The sequence below is a fragment of the Muntiacus reevesi genome, chromosome 14, assembly GCF_963930625.1.
Source record: "Muntiacus reevesi chromosome 14, mMunRee1.1, whole genome shotgun sequence".
Lineage (NCBI taxonomy): Eukaryota > Metazoa > Chordata > Mammalia > Artiodactyla > Cervidae > Muntiacus > Muntiacus reevesi.
The window spans coordinates 44,811,143-44,826,263 of NC_089262.1; the positions used below are offsets into that span (position 1 = coordinate 44,811,143).

The 15,121-nt window shown below is 40.1% G+C and overlaps 1 protein-coding gene across 1 annotated transcript; it reads left to right on the plus strand.

Annotated features, from left to right (window-relative positions):
• Positions 1-639: 639 nt before the first annotated feature.
• On the plus strand, positions 640-9,881 carry LOC136146682 (granzyme A). Its single transcript, XM_065905699.1, has 5 exons — positions 640-700; positions 2,569-2,716; positions 4,497-4,638; positions 7,963-8,235; positions 9,729-9,881. The coding sequence occupies exons 1-5, from the start codon at positions 640-642 to the stop codon at positions 9,879-9,881; spliced, it is 777 nt and encodes a 258-aa protein (XP_065761771.1).
• Positions 9,882-15,121: the final 5,240 nt, after the last annotated feature.

Sequence of the window (15,121 nt, forward strand, 5' to 3'; positions counted from 1 at the left end):
TTTGTAATTTGGCTTTATGCTTGATGTGTCAAGGTACAGAAGGTTCAACTTTTATATCATAAATTAAGCTTTTACAGTTTCTGCCTTTTCTATCATATCTCAAAGTCTCTTTCTCCTTTCTACATGTACAAATATTCATCTGTATCTTCACTTAGTGTTTTTATAGCTGAACAGTGTGCGTTAAGAATATAACTCAGTTTCCCCTCAGTGATTACCCAGCAATCTCAACAACAAAGGATCAACTATCTGTCCTATCCCCACTAGAGTAAGATTAAAGATGCTATTTCAAAACAATTTCTGATATAGACTTGAATTCTCAGCTTTTTAAAATAAACTCATATTTGAGAGTGAAAAAGTTGCCCCCAAATAGCAATTTTCTGTTTAATGTTCTCCATTTATCACAGTCTCATGGCTTCACATTTACCCTTTAAGGTAGGAAAGGTCTAACCCTGAAAGAAATGTGAAACAAGTAAGTAACCACACCATCTCTAAAATAAAGTTATGTTTTCCAGTTATAAAACACCAAAGTCTTTAGCCACAAAGCAGAGAAAGAAAAAAAGAAAAAACCCACATCCTTTGTGTTTCATTATATATTATTATCAGTACCTGAAACTAAATAGTCTGTGAGTAACAGAAGCCATGAATATTCCTTTTCCTTTCTCTTTCCCTCCTGCCATTTGTCTCCTTCTAATTCCTGGAGGTAAGACATATTTTCATATGCTTTTCAGTTTTGCTTATAAGAAAATGGAATTTTATATTGGTTTAATTTTTGTTCAATATTGTGTAAATGGAAAAAAGAAATCATAACTTAATTCCAATAATATTTCATGTTACTTTTAGTCTTTGCTAATGAAATGGTATATTGCTTTTTAAAATGAAAGTGTAACCTAATGTGTTTACAGCAAAAATATGAAAGCATAACTGTATCTGGAGGTTCTCACAAATTCAGGTCAGATCCACAGAGCAAAACCAGCAAGTGAAAAACCAACAGAGTCATTAAACTTGGGATGGATAGATTATTTACCAACTGGAAGGCTTAGTTACCCTCTGTTTGGTGGCTCAGACAATAAAGAATCCACCTGCAGTGCAGGAGACTGGGTTCGATCCCTGGGCTGGGAAGATCCCCTGGAGAATGGAATGGTAACCCACTCCAATATTCTTGCCTGGAGAATTCCATGGACAGAGGAACCTGGTGAACTATAATCCATAGAGTTGCAAAGAGTCAGACACAACAGAGCGACTAACAGAACTCATAACTCTCAGATGAATCTTAAAATTTTGGTTTTCAGAATGAATTATGTTTTTTTCCAGTAGTGGGAATGGTAAAGAAAGCAATAAATCAGTGTAAAATAATCCAATGAACTATATATATGTGTGTCAACATTTAATAAAACTTAGTTAAGTATATTCTAAGTGTTTGAAATACACTCTTCTTCAGTATTATTGTTCAGCCCAATTTACATATGAGAAAACTAAGGCACAAAGAGGTTAAGACAATTTACCAAAGTCATCAGCTAGTAAGTAGTAGGGCTGGGATTTGAACCCAGATTTCATGTTCTTAACTACACATTATGATATCTTATAGCTCAGTGATACTTTCAGAGCTGGGATTCTTAATGTGGGATCCATGAGCTCCTTCAAGGGCATGAACGGGCACTAAGAAGCCTGTGACTCTCCCAAAACTGTATGCAAATATTCACAGGCATATCTGTGTCTGTACTTCATTCAGATTCTCAAATGGCTCTACATTTCAAAAATAACAAAGGTACTTCAGACAAACAGTTCTTCACAATGGATAGAGTGTATTTTTTTTTTTTTCATGGTCAGGAACTGGATTAGAAGACTGCTTTACTATTTATCAGTTGTGTGAACTCGGGCAAAGTAACTGCTCTGTCTAAACTTCATGTTCCTTATCTCTGCATGGGAATAATAACACCCACCTTGCATTGCAACAAACATCAGAACCAGTGTCTGAAACTTACCAGTGCCTGGTAAATCATAGATGCTTTCACCTTATTGCTACTATAGTTGTTCTTTCTTCAAATTGAATGCAACTTACCAAACCATCATTCCCAACAATAATCTCATCATGGAACACTGAGATTTTTAAGGTCAATAACACAGTGTCCAACCCCAAACTAAGACATTGAAGCCTGTAGTAGGAAGTGAACCGCTGAGGAATGGCAGAAAAAGGAGAATGAGCTTTCTCCCCCATCTGCTCTTACTGTATAATATTGGGTAAGTCTTTAATTTTTTTGCTTTTTGAGCTTTAATAAAAGAGATTCTATTGCCTGACAGTTTCTGCCTCCCAGGGATAGGAAGGAGATGGATATTAGGTTAAAGGTGATCTGAATTCTTCAGGAAGAGAAGTAGTATTTAAATTCAAGATACTATTATCCAAAGCTATCATGGAAAATTGTAAAAACTCCAAACCACCTGGACCACTTTGATCTTCTCACAAAGTGCATGTCTAAGTACTCGTTCTGGATCTGTTCATTATTATCAGAACTTTCTCAGGAGGACACATAACTCGGTAAGACAGGATTTCACTCTGGATCACTCTTACAGTTTTTCCAGTATCCTGCGAGGGAATTATAGGAGGAAATGAAGTGGCCCCTCACACAAGACGCTACATGGCTCTAATCAAAGGGCTGAAACTCTGTGCAGGGGCTTTGATCAAAGAAAACTGGGTGTTGACAGCTGCTCACTGTGACCTGTAAGTAATTCTGAGCTCCTCTCATTCTCAGACAGTTTTGGGGGCTGGGGCGGGGGCAGGGACAGAGGTTGTCAGATGACTCTGAAGTCCAAAACCAAAATTAGGTAGGGATGGAGAAGAAAGTGTGCAAGTACATTCAATGTTATATGCTATTATTATGTTTATCTCTATAAGCAAAGGCCAAATCCTTTAGAATAAAATTGAAGTGTATGACTATATTCTCATATTTTCTTTTAACTATAAATAGCAATATTATTAACATTTTGAAAATCAAAATGGTGAAAAACTGCACTCCTAATCTTATCAACTTCACATAATCACTGTTACTCTTTTGCTATATTTTATTTCAGGCTTTTTTCACAAATGTATTTTACATAGTCGAGCAAGCTAAGTGTTCTCTATGATTACAAGTGATTTACTTACTGTGATCTAGTTAGTCTTATCCCATGTTGCTATATATTAGATTGAACCATATATTACTGATATTTAACTGTTTGACTTTCCAAAACAGTCATTTCTTATGATCAAACTAATTTTTCCCTAATTGTGATTTGAAAGTCAGAATAATGTTTATCACCTGGATATGTTGCTGTTTTCTTCATCAGTACTTGTTGTTGGTAACTGGAACCTACCATTTCCCTGCTCACTTTAGCATAAATTGCATGAATAAAAGAAAAGACTTAAAAACTAGCCTCCCACAAAGAAGATCCAAGGAGATCTGCACTATATTGCTGTGCCAAATAAGAATTTATCAAGGGAACTTCAGCACAATGTACACTTAAGATCACCACTGGCTTGATTAATAGGCCCACTTAGTGCAAAGTCTGTCCAGCAAATCAAGAAATGCTTGCGCCCATCTCTCCCAGATGAGCTATCATTAGGTTCACAAACTAGACTTGGGGACTAGCAGTTTATTTGCTTCTGTGTGTGTGCTTAGATTAAGTTTTGTTTTTGCTTTAGTTATTTGTTTGGCTGCATGGCATCTTTGCTGCATCACAGAGTGTCTTTCATTGTGGCATGCAGACTCTCTAGTTGCGGCATATGGGCTCAATAGTTGCAGTGCACAGGCTGAGTTGCTCTGAGGCATGTAGGATCTTAGTTTCCCAACTAGGGATCGAACCTGCATCTCCTGCACTGCAAGACAGATTCTTAACCACTGGACAACCAGGGAAGTCCGTTAGATTCAGCTCTAAAATTTCACTATTATGTCAAGATTCATTTCTTCAGTTCTACCTATTCAGTTCTAGGCTCTTTTCCATCTTTGTCATCTTTGAAGACAAGCAAGTTACACTATCTCCCTGAAACACAAAGAAATAAGCCTGCCACCCCTGCTGTCCTTCTTTGGTTACGTCTCTAGTTCTTGGGTTTACCTTCTAGTTCTTGGGTTGAGTTTCTTCCATTAGGTGTTGATTCCACAAATCCAAGGCAGATGCAGAAACTGGCAGCTCTGCTTTCCGCAGCAGCCCACGTGGTCAGCACCCAAGCATACCTCTCTAGGCCTTGCCAACGCAATGCTCCTGCTGTTGCCAAAAGGCCTGGGATTCCCCTCCTGTTGCTTCTTCCCTGAAAAGACCTGAAGTTGAAGCATCTAAGATAACATATGTCATGGGAGTTTTAGGTAAAACACCCAAGAAAAAAGCCTCATAAATGCCCGCTAACTTGCTGTGCTTATTTATATATAGGAAACCATCTAAAAGAACTGATCAGATTTAATAAATTAAGTTCAGACTTAATTTCATCTGTTCTGTCACATAAATTATATTGTTCTTGTTTTTTCCAGGAAGGGCAATCCTCAAGTTATTCTTGGGGCCCACTCTACATCCCATAAAGAGAAACTTGACCAAGTATTTTCCATTAAAAAGGCAATTCCCTACCCATGCTTTGATCCACAGACATTTGAAGGGGATCTTCAACTACTTCAGGTAAATTTTTTTTTTTTCAATAACTATTTTGAAATTGTGAAATTTTGAAATTTGGTCAGTTTAACCTGAAACCAGTTTTATACACTGGCCTCATAGCCAAGACTGGCTAACGCCAGGATGTAGGGGTGAGAATCACAGCAGGGACCCACCATAATTACACAAATGTTCACCTTCTTGGAAGTCAGTTCAATTTAACAAATATTGACAAAAGTCCTAGCGTGGTAAGACCTGTCGATCCAAAGTGATAATGCCACCAGTGACTCAATTACAGTCAAACCAAGTTGCATTTGTTGACTCTTGCTCAGCAAGGGCGACTGTCCACCATTAGGAATCATGGAGTGACTTTTAAGAGTGTTAGATAGAACTTATCCCAGGATTTGGGATTGTGTCAAATGAGAAGGAGTATTCTAGGAAGTAGGAGTTTGCTCTGAACTATTGTCAGGAAGTGGGGTAATTCTATGATGGAGGATCTCAGTGAATCTTACTTATCTAGGAGGCTAAATCTGTGATTGATAAGAAGCAGCAGCCACTCATTTTAGCTGATAGGGGTGTTTGGTCATTTTTGTGATGGGCACAAAGACCTTACTTTTGCCTGTACTCAAAAGTGAGTGCAGAGTGGCCTGGAGTCTTGCTTATTTCTTTAGGCTCACCTTGTCTGATATTAAAAGTGAAAGTGTTAGTTGCCCAGTCATGTCCAATTATGATTCTGGTGACACATGGAGTGTAGCCCATCAGGCTCCTCTGTCCACCTAATTCTCCAGGCAAGAATCCTGGAGATCTTGTGAATCCTTCTCCAGGGGATCTTCCCAACCCAGGGACTGAACCCAGTTCTCTTGTATTGCAGGCAGATTCTTCACTGTCTGAGCCACCAGTGAAGCTCTATCTGATATTGGTAGTCTATAATAGTGTTCATGATCAATAGGAAAAGTTGTGGCCCAGCTGTGAGTGCCAGTAAGATATTCTCTCTTCACAAGATAAACAGGTGCTGTTCTCAAAGTGTTCACAGTTTCTAGTAGGAGAGGCAGACAAATATATCAACTGTTCTGATCCGGCTGTATGTGACTCATCAGTGATGGAAATGACTAAGGAGGGGGCTCTGAGGGAACACAGGGCATGTCCAGGTGGTCAGGGAAGATTTCTTAGAGAAGGTACAGGAGTCAGGAGGCAAAAAAGAGGAGAGGGACTTCCAGGCAGGAAGTGCAAGAGGAGTCTTTAATGGAAAATGCATTTGGAGGAAGAGGGAAGAAAGGGAAGTTATCATGAGATTTAAGAAAGAGGGAACCCAGACATTGCAAACCATGGGAAGAAGTTTGAACTTTATGGGGAAGGAAATGGGAAAGTATTTTAAGCAGGGCAGTGACATGATCAGACTTGTTTTTAGGAGGATTATCTGACTGCTATGCAGAAAGTATGATAGAAGAGGCAGAATTGGGCAGAGTGTGAACTGCAGGTTCACACGTCTAAAGAGGGTTGATGAGAAATTTCCCCAGCAAGAGTTAAGAGGAAGCTCAAGGAATCCACACATTCCCACATCAGGAGTAAAGAGAGGGCCTAGAGCTTTGTAGGCTTCTGGCAAACTCCCCACACTCCCTGCCCCCAGTACTTATCAGTTAGCCTCACACTTTCTGCCTTGAGACTCCAGGCCCTGCCTCTCTCTGAGGTCTCCTCTCCGCCCCCGTTCTCTAATTCCCTCCCGTCCTGCTTCTGGCATGGGGCAACGTAACTCCCCTCCCTGCCCAGTAGAGGGCGCTACCTGGCCTACTTCCCTCCTGCCTTTTTCTCCATAGCAGGGCACTTCTAATATATTAAATACTTTGGGTGTTTGTTTTTTTTTTTTATTTTATTGTTTGTTTCCCTCAGTGCAATGACAACTTCAAAGAACAGATATTTTTATCTTTTTATTTCTCCCCTATACCAAGGAGTATAATCCCTAGTACATGGTAGACCTTCCATAAACATTTCCTGAATAATTTTGGATAAGGGATGGAATTAAGCCAGACAGTGGCAAACCCATCAAGGGAAAAGATTCTGAACTCAGTTTTCAAGAGAGTGGTAGCAGTGGTCAAGTCTCCTTTACGACTTAAATATCTTTAAAAGAGTGTGCGGGGAGTAAGGAGTACAAAGTAGAGTCGGGAAACTCCCTCTCACCTCTGACACGTGGTCAGAAAGGTGAGGTTGCTGGAGAAATCTTAAAGAGGGTGTCAGGACCTCCCCATGGTTAACCTTCCAGTGTGAAAACCTACTGATGTGCCCATCACTGGTCTGTGTGCCTGACCCCAGGAGTGCTGTCTACAAGTATGTGCATCCTGACCATGTCTGATCCATTTATTCAGACCTGAAGTCCTTTCTGGGTGTTCTACTGCCTCCTTGCCAATCCAGCCCGATAACAAGCATGAGGACTTGTGAGAGTGTGAGCAGGACAGAAGGACAGGTGTTGCACATGGGCGTTTGAAGTTCTGTGGAAAGATTTTAAGCTGTGGTCATTTCTTTTTCTAAATTCTAATGGGGTGGGGGGTCACATCATCGACTCAGAGGGGGCACTGAGGAAGTGAGGACTGTCTAATGTCAGGAAGTGGGGCCTGAAAGCAATGCAATGATAGGAATGTGGCAGTGGCCTCTGCTGCTGTCCTCCCATGTTTTTAGAAGGTCTGCAATACCAGGACTCCCTACAGCTTGGGGCAAGAAGAAAAGAGCTAGAATTATCTTCCTCTACTCTCTTCTCAACTTTTATCACACTCCCCACTCTCCTGACCTTGAACTTTCAGAAGAAAAAGAGAGAAAGCAAGGTAGTGAGGCAAGAAGAGGGTTTGGCGAATGAAAGAAAAGGGCAAAGTGTGCGTGAGCCCTCGAAGGCAGCGCAAGTGGTTGGTGCTTGCTCAGAAGAGGAGAAGCCACGTTTCCACTGAAATGGAAAATGACACTGACCCCTTTCCCACCCAGCCCCACTGCGCCTGGAGCACTAGTTTCCTTTCATTGGTCTTAATATCAGTCAGTTTACAAACTTAAGACCACCTGAATAAAATAATGATTGAGCTCTCCAATACAGCTTTTCAGCCACAGAACTGTCAACCACCACTAATAAAATTTCACCATTGACGGGTCAACTGACTGAAGTTTACTAGACTAGCCTAGCAAAACATACCTGAAAAGGTATGCTGTGACTTTAAAAAACCAATAACTGATGGTCAGTTAGGTTGGAACATGTTTTGATTTATATCCTTCATAAGAACATGCTAAATAAGAAAGTTATCTAAGTCAGAGCTGTTTTCTGGGTTTGGTTACTGTGCTCCTTGCCTTAAACTGCGTCTTCTGTCTCTTTTCTAGCTGGAAGGTAGAGCAACTATGACCAAAGCTGTAGGAATACTGCAGCTACCAAGAACAGGAGACGATGTCAAACCCCACACCAAGTGTCATGTGGCAGGATGGGGAAGCACCAAAAAAGATGCATGTCAAATGTCTAATGCCTTGAGAGAAGCCAACGTTACAGTGATAGATAGGAAAATATGCAATGATGCCCAGCACTATAATTTTAGTCCAGTTATTGATCTCGGTATGATCTGTGCTGGTGGTAGAAAAGGTGAAGATGATTCATGTGAAGTAAGTAAATTAAAACTTTGACCATTTTGGGCAATGGGAAATCAGGTTAAAAAGCATGCCTAAGAACAAGGTACTGTTGTTATTACTTCTTATGTCCGAGGTCTGAGAGAATGTCTGCTTGACCCTGGGCTGCTGTGTGCTCCCTTGTCCCAGGTGAAACCTTCCATCCACGGAAACTCCTCTCATTACCCATGATCAGGATCCCATTTAACCACCACTTATGGTGCTGCGGGCTTCCCTGGGGGCTCAGATGGTAAAGAATCCGCCTGCAATGCAGGAGACCTGGGTTTGATCCCTAGGTTAGGAAGATATCGTGAGGGAGGGCATGGCAACCCACTCCAGTATGCTTACCTGGAGAATCCCCATGGACAGAGGAGCCTGGCAGGCTACAGTCCATGGGGTTGCAAAGAGTTAGACACAATTAAGCAACTAAGCATAGCACAGCACATGGATTCTGTCCTGCTGATCATGACAGCTGGCATTTATCAGATGCCAAGAACTATACTAAGTTGTATATTCTATGCCAATTGATCCTCAAATAGCCCCATGGGATAGACACTGTTATTATCAATCCTATTATATAGATGGGGCTTCCCTGGTGGCTCAGTGGTACAGAATCCTCCTGCCTTGGGCCAGGAAGATCCCCTGGAGTAGGGCAAGGCAACTGACTCCAGTATCTTTGCCTGGGAAATCCCATGGACAGAGGAGCCTGGCGGGCTAGTCTATGGGATCGCAAAAGTGTCAGACACGACTTAGAGACTAAACAACAAATTTTATAGATGGGGAAATTAGGACATAGAAAGTTACTTAACTTCCCAAGTTAGATAACAGCAGTCAGTAGGGTGGATCTGGACTTGAACCGAGGCCATTTGACTCCCAACTCCTGCGTTGTTCTGCCTCTCCACGTGACAAGAACGGGCTTGACTAGGGTTCAGCCTTATTTAGAACTCATGTTCCAGAAGTGGTTTGCAGGGTCAGAGAGAATATGAAATGAGAACTGATGAGCCCTGGAAAAGAGCCCTAAAATTTGTTTGAACTCTCACAAGTACTCCTTGGTCTGAGATGGCTTACCCTGTGTCCTTCTTTAAAGCAGGATGTAGTTCAAATCCCATCTCATGCCTCAGGCAGTCCCAACATCCAGTCTCTTCCCCTAACATCTACTGACCAAGAAAAAGGGATACAGGGCGACTGAAGAAGACAGTTATTTTCACTGTTAACAGCTTCCTTTGCTATTCTGTCTTTGTTTTACCGATAAAAATAAATTTTGCACATCTCCAGAATTGTCTTTTGCAAAAGGAAAATGATTGGAAAATATTAACAAATCTGTGTAATTGATGCTGAGGGCAGACAATTAATAAAACAGACATAAATTAAACTTTAAGGAAAAAGAGAAGCAACGTGTGAATGAATGAGTGAATAAATGAATGACTAAAATGGTGATTAAATATCCTTGAAAAGCACTCCTGTCTAAATCATGTAATTTTCTGTTTCAGGGGGATTCTGGAAGTCCTCTGATATGTGATAACGTTTTCAGAGGTGTCACCTCCTTTGGCAAGTGTGGTAACCCCCAGAAGCCTGGCATCTACATCCTCCTTACCAAAAAACACCTCAACTGGATAAAGAAAACCATTGCAGGAGCCATATGACATTTCTACTTCAAAGTGGAAAATCGAAGTAACCAAGTAAAAGGGTTTTAAACTTGACCTATCCGAAGAAGCATCTTGCAACCCTCTGAACTTCACATACAAAATGCCACCTGTCTAAAATAAATTCAGTAATGAAAGAAATTACCTCCTGCTATCACTCTTCCCCGATTAGCAAAGACTGATTCATCGCGTGTTCTCTATCCATGGTGAGAGATGTCCCTTGAGAAAAAGTTCTCCAATTCCGTGACTTTTTGTTTTATTCAGAATTTGAACTGTCACTTTTGTGTTCATTCTTAAAAGGAAGTCAATCTCGAGAAAGTTAGAATATTCTCCTTTCTTCCAAATGAAGCTCCAAAATATTTCTGTTCTTAGAAATTCAGAGCCTGATATTGTATTCAATGTGAGAGTAAAGATAGAGATAAAGAGGGGTTATTCACTTCTTACTATATGCTTCTGCATTGCTTAACTTCTTACAAAAATTCTAATTATGAATACGGTGGGAAAGACTCAGTGTGTGTTTTAGATAGTGGGAAAATTTAGAATTTGGGGTTAGAGATAATTGAGGGGAACTGCATCATTTATTAATTACAAGTAGACTAAAATTACATAGACGAGTAGGCTGCAGTCCACCCAGTACTTTGGTATCTATTTTGCTTTAGCTAGACAATTTATATATGCAAGCACTAAGCTTAGTTCTATGTTATTCTTGATAGACTGTGATATATAATAAATAAAGATGGCTTTTTTATTATCTACCATTTATAATCACATCTTTTTGTTGCACTGTTTCTCCAAAGAGCTAATTTATAAATGCTTATTCTCTAATAATTCTGGCTGACTCATCCAATTTAATTCCTCAAACATTTCCTGAGGGCCCACCATGTGCCAGGCATTCTGTCCAGATTTATAAATATTAAGACGTGACCACTGATTTCAAAATGTTTGAAGTCTGATGGGAAGCAAAAAGAAATCCATAAGTATGAGGACATCTGCTTTGGGTTCTAAAGAACACATAACAGAGTAAGGCTGTCTACTGTGTTGAGAGGTGATGGGGGAAAGATAAATAATATTTCACATTCCCAGAAGCCATCCCAATTATCTCTCAGAGTCTTCCTCTTGAGATCTGCCCTATGTTTAGACAGACCAATACAAATTTTGGATTCCCGACTAGAATGCCACAGACATCACAACAACCTGGTGGAAAGATCACTGGTCTACAGGTCAGACACCAGCTCCATCACTAGACAGTGTAAGACCTTGAGCAGAGTATTAGTCTGTGCCTGCATTTTCACATCTATAAACTGAAAATCTGTAGAGGGACTTCACTGGTGGCTCAGTGGCAAAGAATTCAAGCTCCCAGTGCAGGGAGCCCAGGTTTGATTCTTTGCCAGGGAACTAGATCCCACATGCTGCAACTAAGAGTCGGCATAGCCAAATAAAAAAAGAAACAGACATTTCTGTGTATCCAATGAGAAAATTCCAAATACTGAATGTTTTCTATCTATAAGACACTCGGTCCTAAACAACCTCCCCACTTGTGACGCTGATACAACTTGTACAAAAGTGAACTGTACGGTTCTTAGCAGAAACCCAGCTACAGAAGCAGTTCAGCTGCAGCATTGATTGGTGGAGTAAACAGAACAACGACCCTAGGCCAGAGGCCCTGACTTCACTCTGCCTCTAACTCACCGCAGGACTCTGAAGAAATCATTCAAGCTCTCTGGCCCCCGTGTCCTCAATCTGTCATGAGCAGAGTGGCCGATAATCACCCATATCCAAAAGTGTGTAAATAAAATATCCTCTAACGGAGGCCTTTGCACAAACATTAAGAACAATGAACTTACCATAGTGTACAAGGCCCTGCACAAGTGGCGTCTCTGTACTCACTTCACTCCGGCTGTACCAATATTCTTTCCCCAGTCACAAACACACACACACACACACACCAGGATCTGTGCCCTCACACACACTCTCACATATGTCCCCACCTCCACAGGCACTCACACTCACACCTGCACACACGCCCACTCCCCACTAGGTTTTCTCAGGTTGGCTTTAATGTTGGCTGTTCATCCTCTCAGAGTCAGACCCTCTCTTAGTATTCTCCACTTCAGAACCCAGTTTTGTTTCTTTATGACACAATTTAAAATCATTTCATATGTTTATAAATTTCTCTCTTAGTAGACGCTATGCTCCCTAAGGGAAAGATTAAATGTTTATTCACCTTTATGTCTTATCTCTAGCATTTAGCACTGTGTCTGGCACTTCAGAGGTGTTCAATAATTAATATGATTCCAGGCCTTGTCCCCAACAGCTGATTCATTTCTCAATGACCATGGAAAGAGGACAGCAAATTCAAATATAAATGCATATAATAGCATGCATTGCTCTTTTGGAAAATATTAATTCATTGAGTTATGTAGATTTTCCAAATTCTGACACATTCATTGCAAAATATTTTTAAAATACATTTATTAATATCACTACCATCTAATTGGGAAAGTCCTTAAGTGTTGAGAAGATGTCAAGCTTGTGAGAACAGATACAAGTGTTTCCAAAATTCTAATTTTATCGTTAGCAACAAACATTGTCAGTTGTTTTCTCTAAATTGACAGGCTCACTTCATTCATATTTGAGAAAGTGTCATTAAATATTAAAGTCTAGATAATCATATTTTGTCTGTCAGCATTCTTTTTTTCTTAATTAATTTTACTGCAGTATAGTTGATTTACAACGTTGTGTTAGCTTCTTGTTGTTTAGTCGCTCAGTCATGTCTGACTCTTTGCGACCCCATGGACTGCAGCATGCCAGGCTTCCCTGTCCTTCACTATCTCCCAGAGTTTGCTCACACTCATGTCCATTGAGTCAGTGATGCCATCCAACCATCTCATCCTCTGTCGCTGCTAATGCATAGCAAAAATGAATCAGCATTCTTTCAAATAAAAATAGTATTCCATGAAAAAGAGAGATCAATTAGCAACTCAAACAGTTACACTAGTGTTTTTCCTCAAAGCAACCACTGTACTTTAATGTGCAACCAACATGTTTCAGACATACATTGCACACTTCCCACATCACAGAGAATATTAAGAAGGCATTTACTGCAGGGTAAAGATGTGTTAATTTTTTTTTAATTTTGCTGTTTCTGCTGTCTCATCAAAGACATTCTTCATTGAAACTGGTTTTCTCTTCTGAGAGTGTCTGACGATGAAGAATACAGTGACTGTTCGTACAGTCTGGTGCTACTGCATTGATTTGTGCTAAGACACCAGCAGTTTTCCCCATCATTGCCTTTGTGACATTAGTGAAAATGTTAACACACAGGTATAGAAACAAGCAACATCTTAGCATTGTTATGAAAATTAATTTAATCTCATAGTCTCTTGAAAAGGTTTCAGGAACACCCAGGAGTCCACCAACCACACTTTGAGAACTACTGGCTTACAACATTGCAAAGGCTCACTCACAACTGGAATAAATTAAACATTTTTCCAAGGGTATGATTAGGTAGCCTTAATTTACAATTTTTTTAATTTATACTTATGGGACTCCCCTGGGGGCACATGAAAAGAAACTCAACATTAGTCATTAGTCATTACAGAAATGCAAGTCAAGACCACAATTAGAAACATCTTCACACTCACTGGAATAGCAATTGTAAAGAAATAATACTAATAGCAAATATTGACAATAGTTTAGAAACCTGGAATCTTCTTTAGATGCCTGGAACATTGTTAATGTTAATCTTTAGAAACCTGGAACATTGTTAATGCAATATAAAATGATTCAGCCACTTTAAAAAGTAGAAGCTCTTCAAGATGCTAAACATAGCTAAAATATGACATAGTCATCCCACTCTTAGGTTTATGCCCCACCTGAAAACATATGTCCACAGAAAAACTTGTACATAAATGCTCACAGCAGCATTATTCATAATAGGTAAAAAGTAGAAACAACAAAAAGTATATCAGCTGCTGAACTGGCAAATAAAATATATTTCCATGTGATGGAATATTATTTGGCAATAAAAAGGAATAAAAAGCATCATGACAAGTGAAAGAAGTCAATCACAGAAGACCACATATTGTGCATTTCCATTTATATGAAATGTCCAAAATAAGCAAGTCTAAGAAGTCAGATATTAGATTAGAGGTTGTCTAAGGCAGGGGAGTCAGGAAAAGGAGGGTAATGCAGACTGACTGCTAATGGCTATGAGACTTCCTTTGGGAATGATAAGTGTTCTAGAATCAGATTACGGTGATGGTTGCACAACTCAAAACAGCTTAAAAGCCAGTGAATGATACACTTCAAATGAGTGATCTTGATAGTATATAAATTATATCTCAAAAGCTGTTAAAAATCATCACGAGGTATTTCCATGGTGGTCCAGTGCTTAAGAGCCCCCCCCCCCCCTCCGCCAATGCAGGGGGCACGGGTTCCTCCCTGGTCTGGGAAGATCCCACTTGCCACGGGATAACTAAGCCCATGCCCCACAGCTCCTGAGCCTTCACTCTAGGGCCTGTACTCGACCACAAGAGAAGCCACTGCAAAGAGAAGCTCCTGCACCACAGAGGAGCCTCTGCTCACTGCAACTAGAGAAAGCCCAGGCGCAGCAAGAAAGCCCTAGCACAGTCAAAAATAAAATAAATAAATATCTTTTTAAACATTACCATGTGTCGAGGGAGGGTAAGCATATTCACATAAAAAGAAACAGAACTATCAATGTTTCCTTTAGGAAATTTTCAGTAGCTATAGCCAATTAAAATTTGACTTTTTAAAAAGTCTGCATTAAAATTATTCACCAAAACCAGAAGCAGAGTATCCCACTATTTTACTGAAAATGATTCACCGCTGATGCACCAATGATAGCTGAGAAAAGGAAACACAGGGGTCTCAGTGGGGTTTCCTTCCAAGGTCATGTGATTTCTGAAAAAGCAAGCTCTGAGTTTGAAAGCCTCAGGGTGTTAACGCTGGGGATGGCTGGTTAACAGCAAACACCCTGATCGAACACATTACTATTTATGTAGTATAATAAAGACCACATCCTCAGCTCAGAAAAGGAGCTGATGACATTTCTAATAGAAAGCATACCGAATACTGTTCCTTCAGAGACTGAGAATGATCCTTCTTAGAGACAAGTTGTTCTCCAATATTGCAACAAAATAGCAATGTCTGACTCCCATTTTCCTTTCTTAGCTAAATCCAGAAAGAAGAAAGGGAGGAAAGAAAGGAAGGAGGGA

Excerpts from the sequence above, each read along its gene's own strand:
- LOC136146682 (XM_065905699.1), top strand. The coding sequence starts at position 640 with ATGAATATTCCTTTTCCTTTCTCTTTCCCTCCTGCCATTTGTCTCCTT. Across the intron at positions 2,717-4,496 it reads ACAGCTGCTCACTGTGACCT|GAAGGGCAATCCTCAAGTTA; the intron begins GTAAGTAATTCT and ends TGTTTTTTCCAG. Across the intron at positions 4,639-7,962 it reads GGGATCTTCAACTACTTCAG|CTGGAAGGTAGAGCAACTAT; the intron begins GTAAATTTTTTT and ends TCTCTTTTCTAG.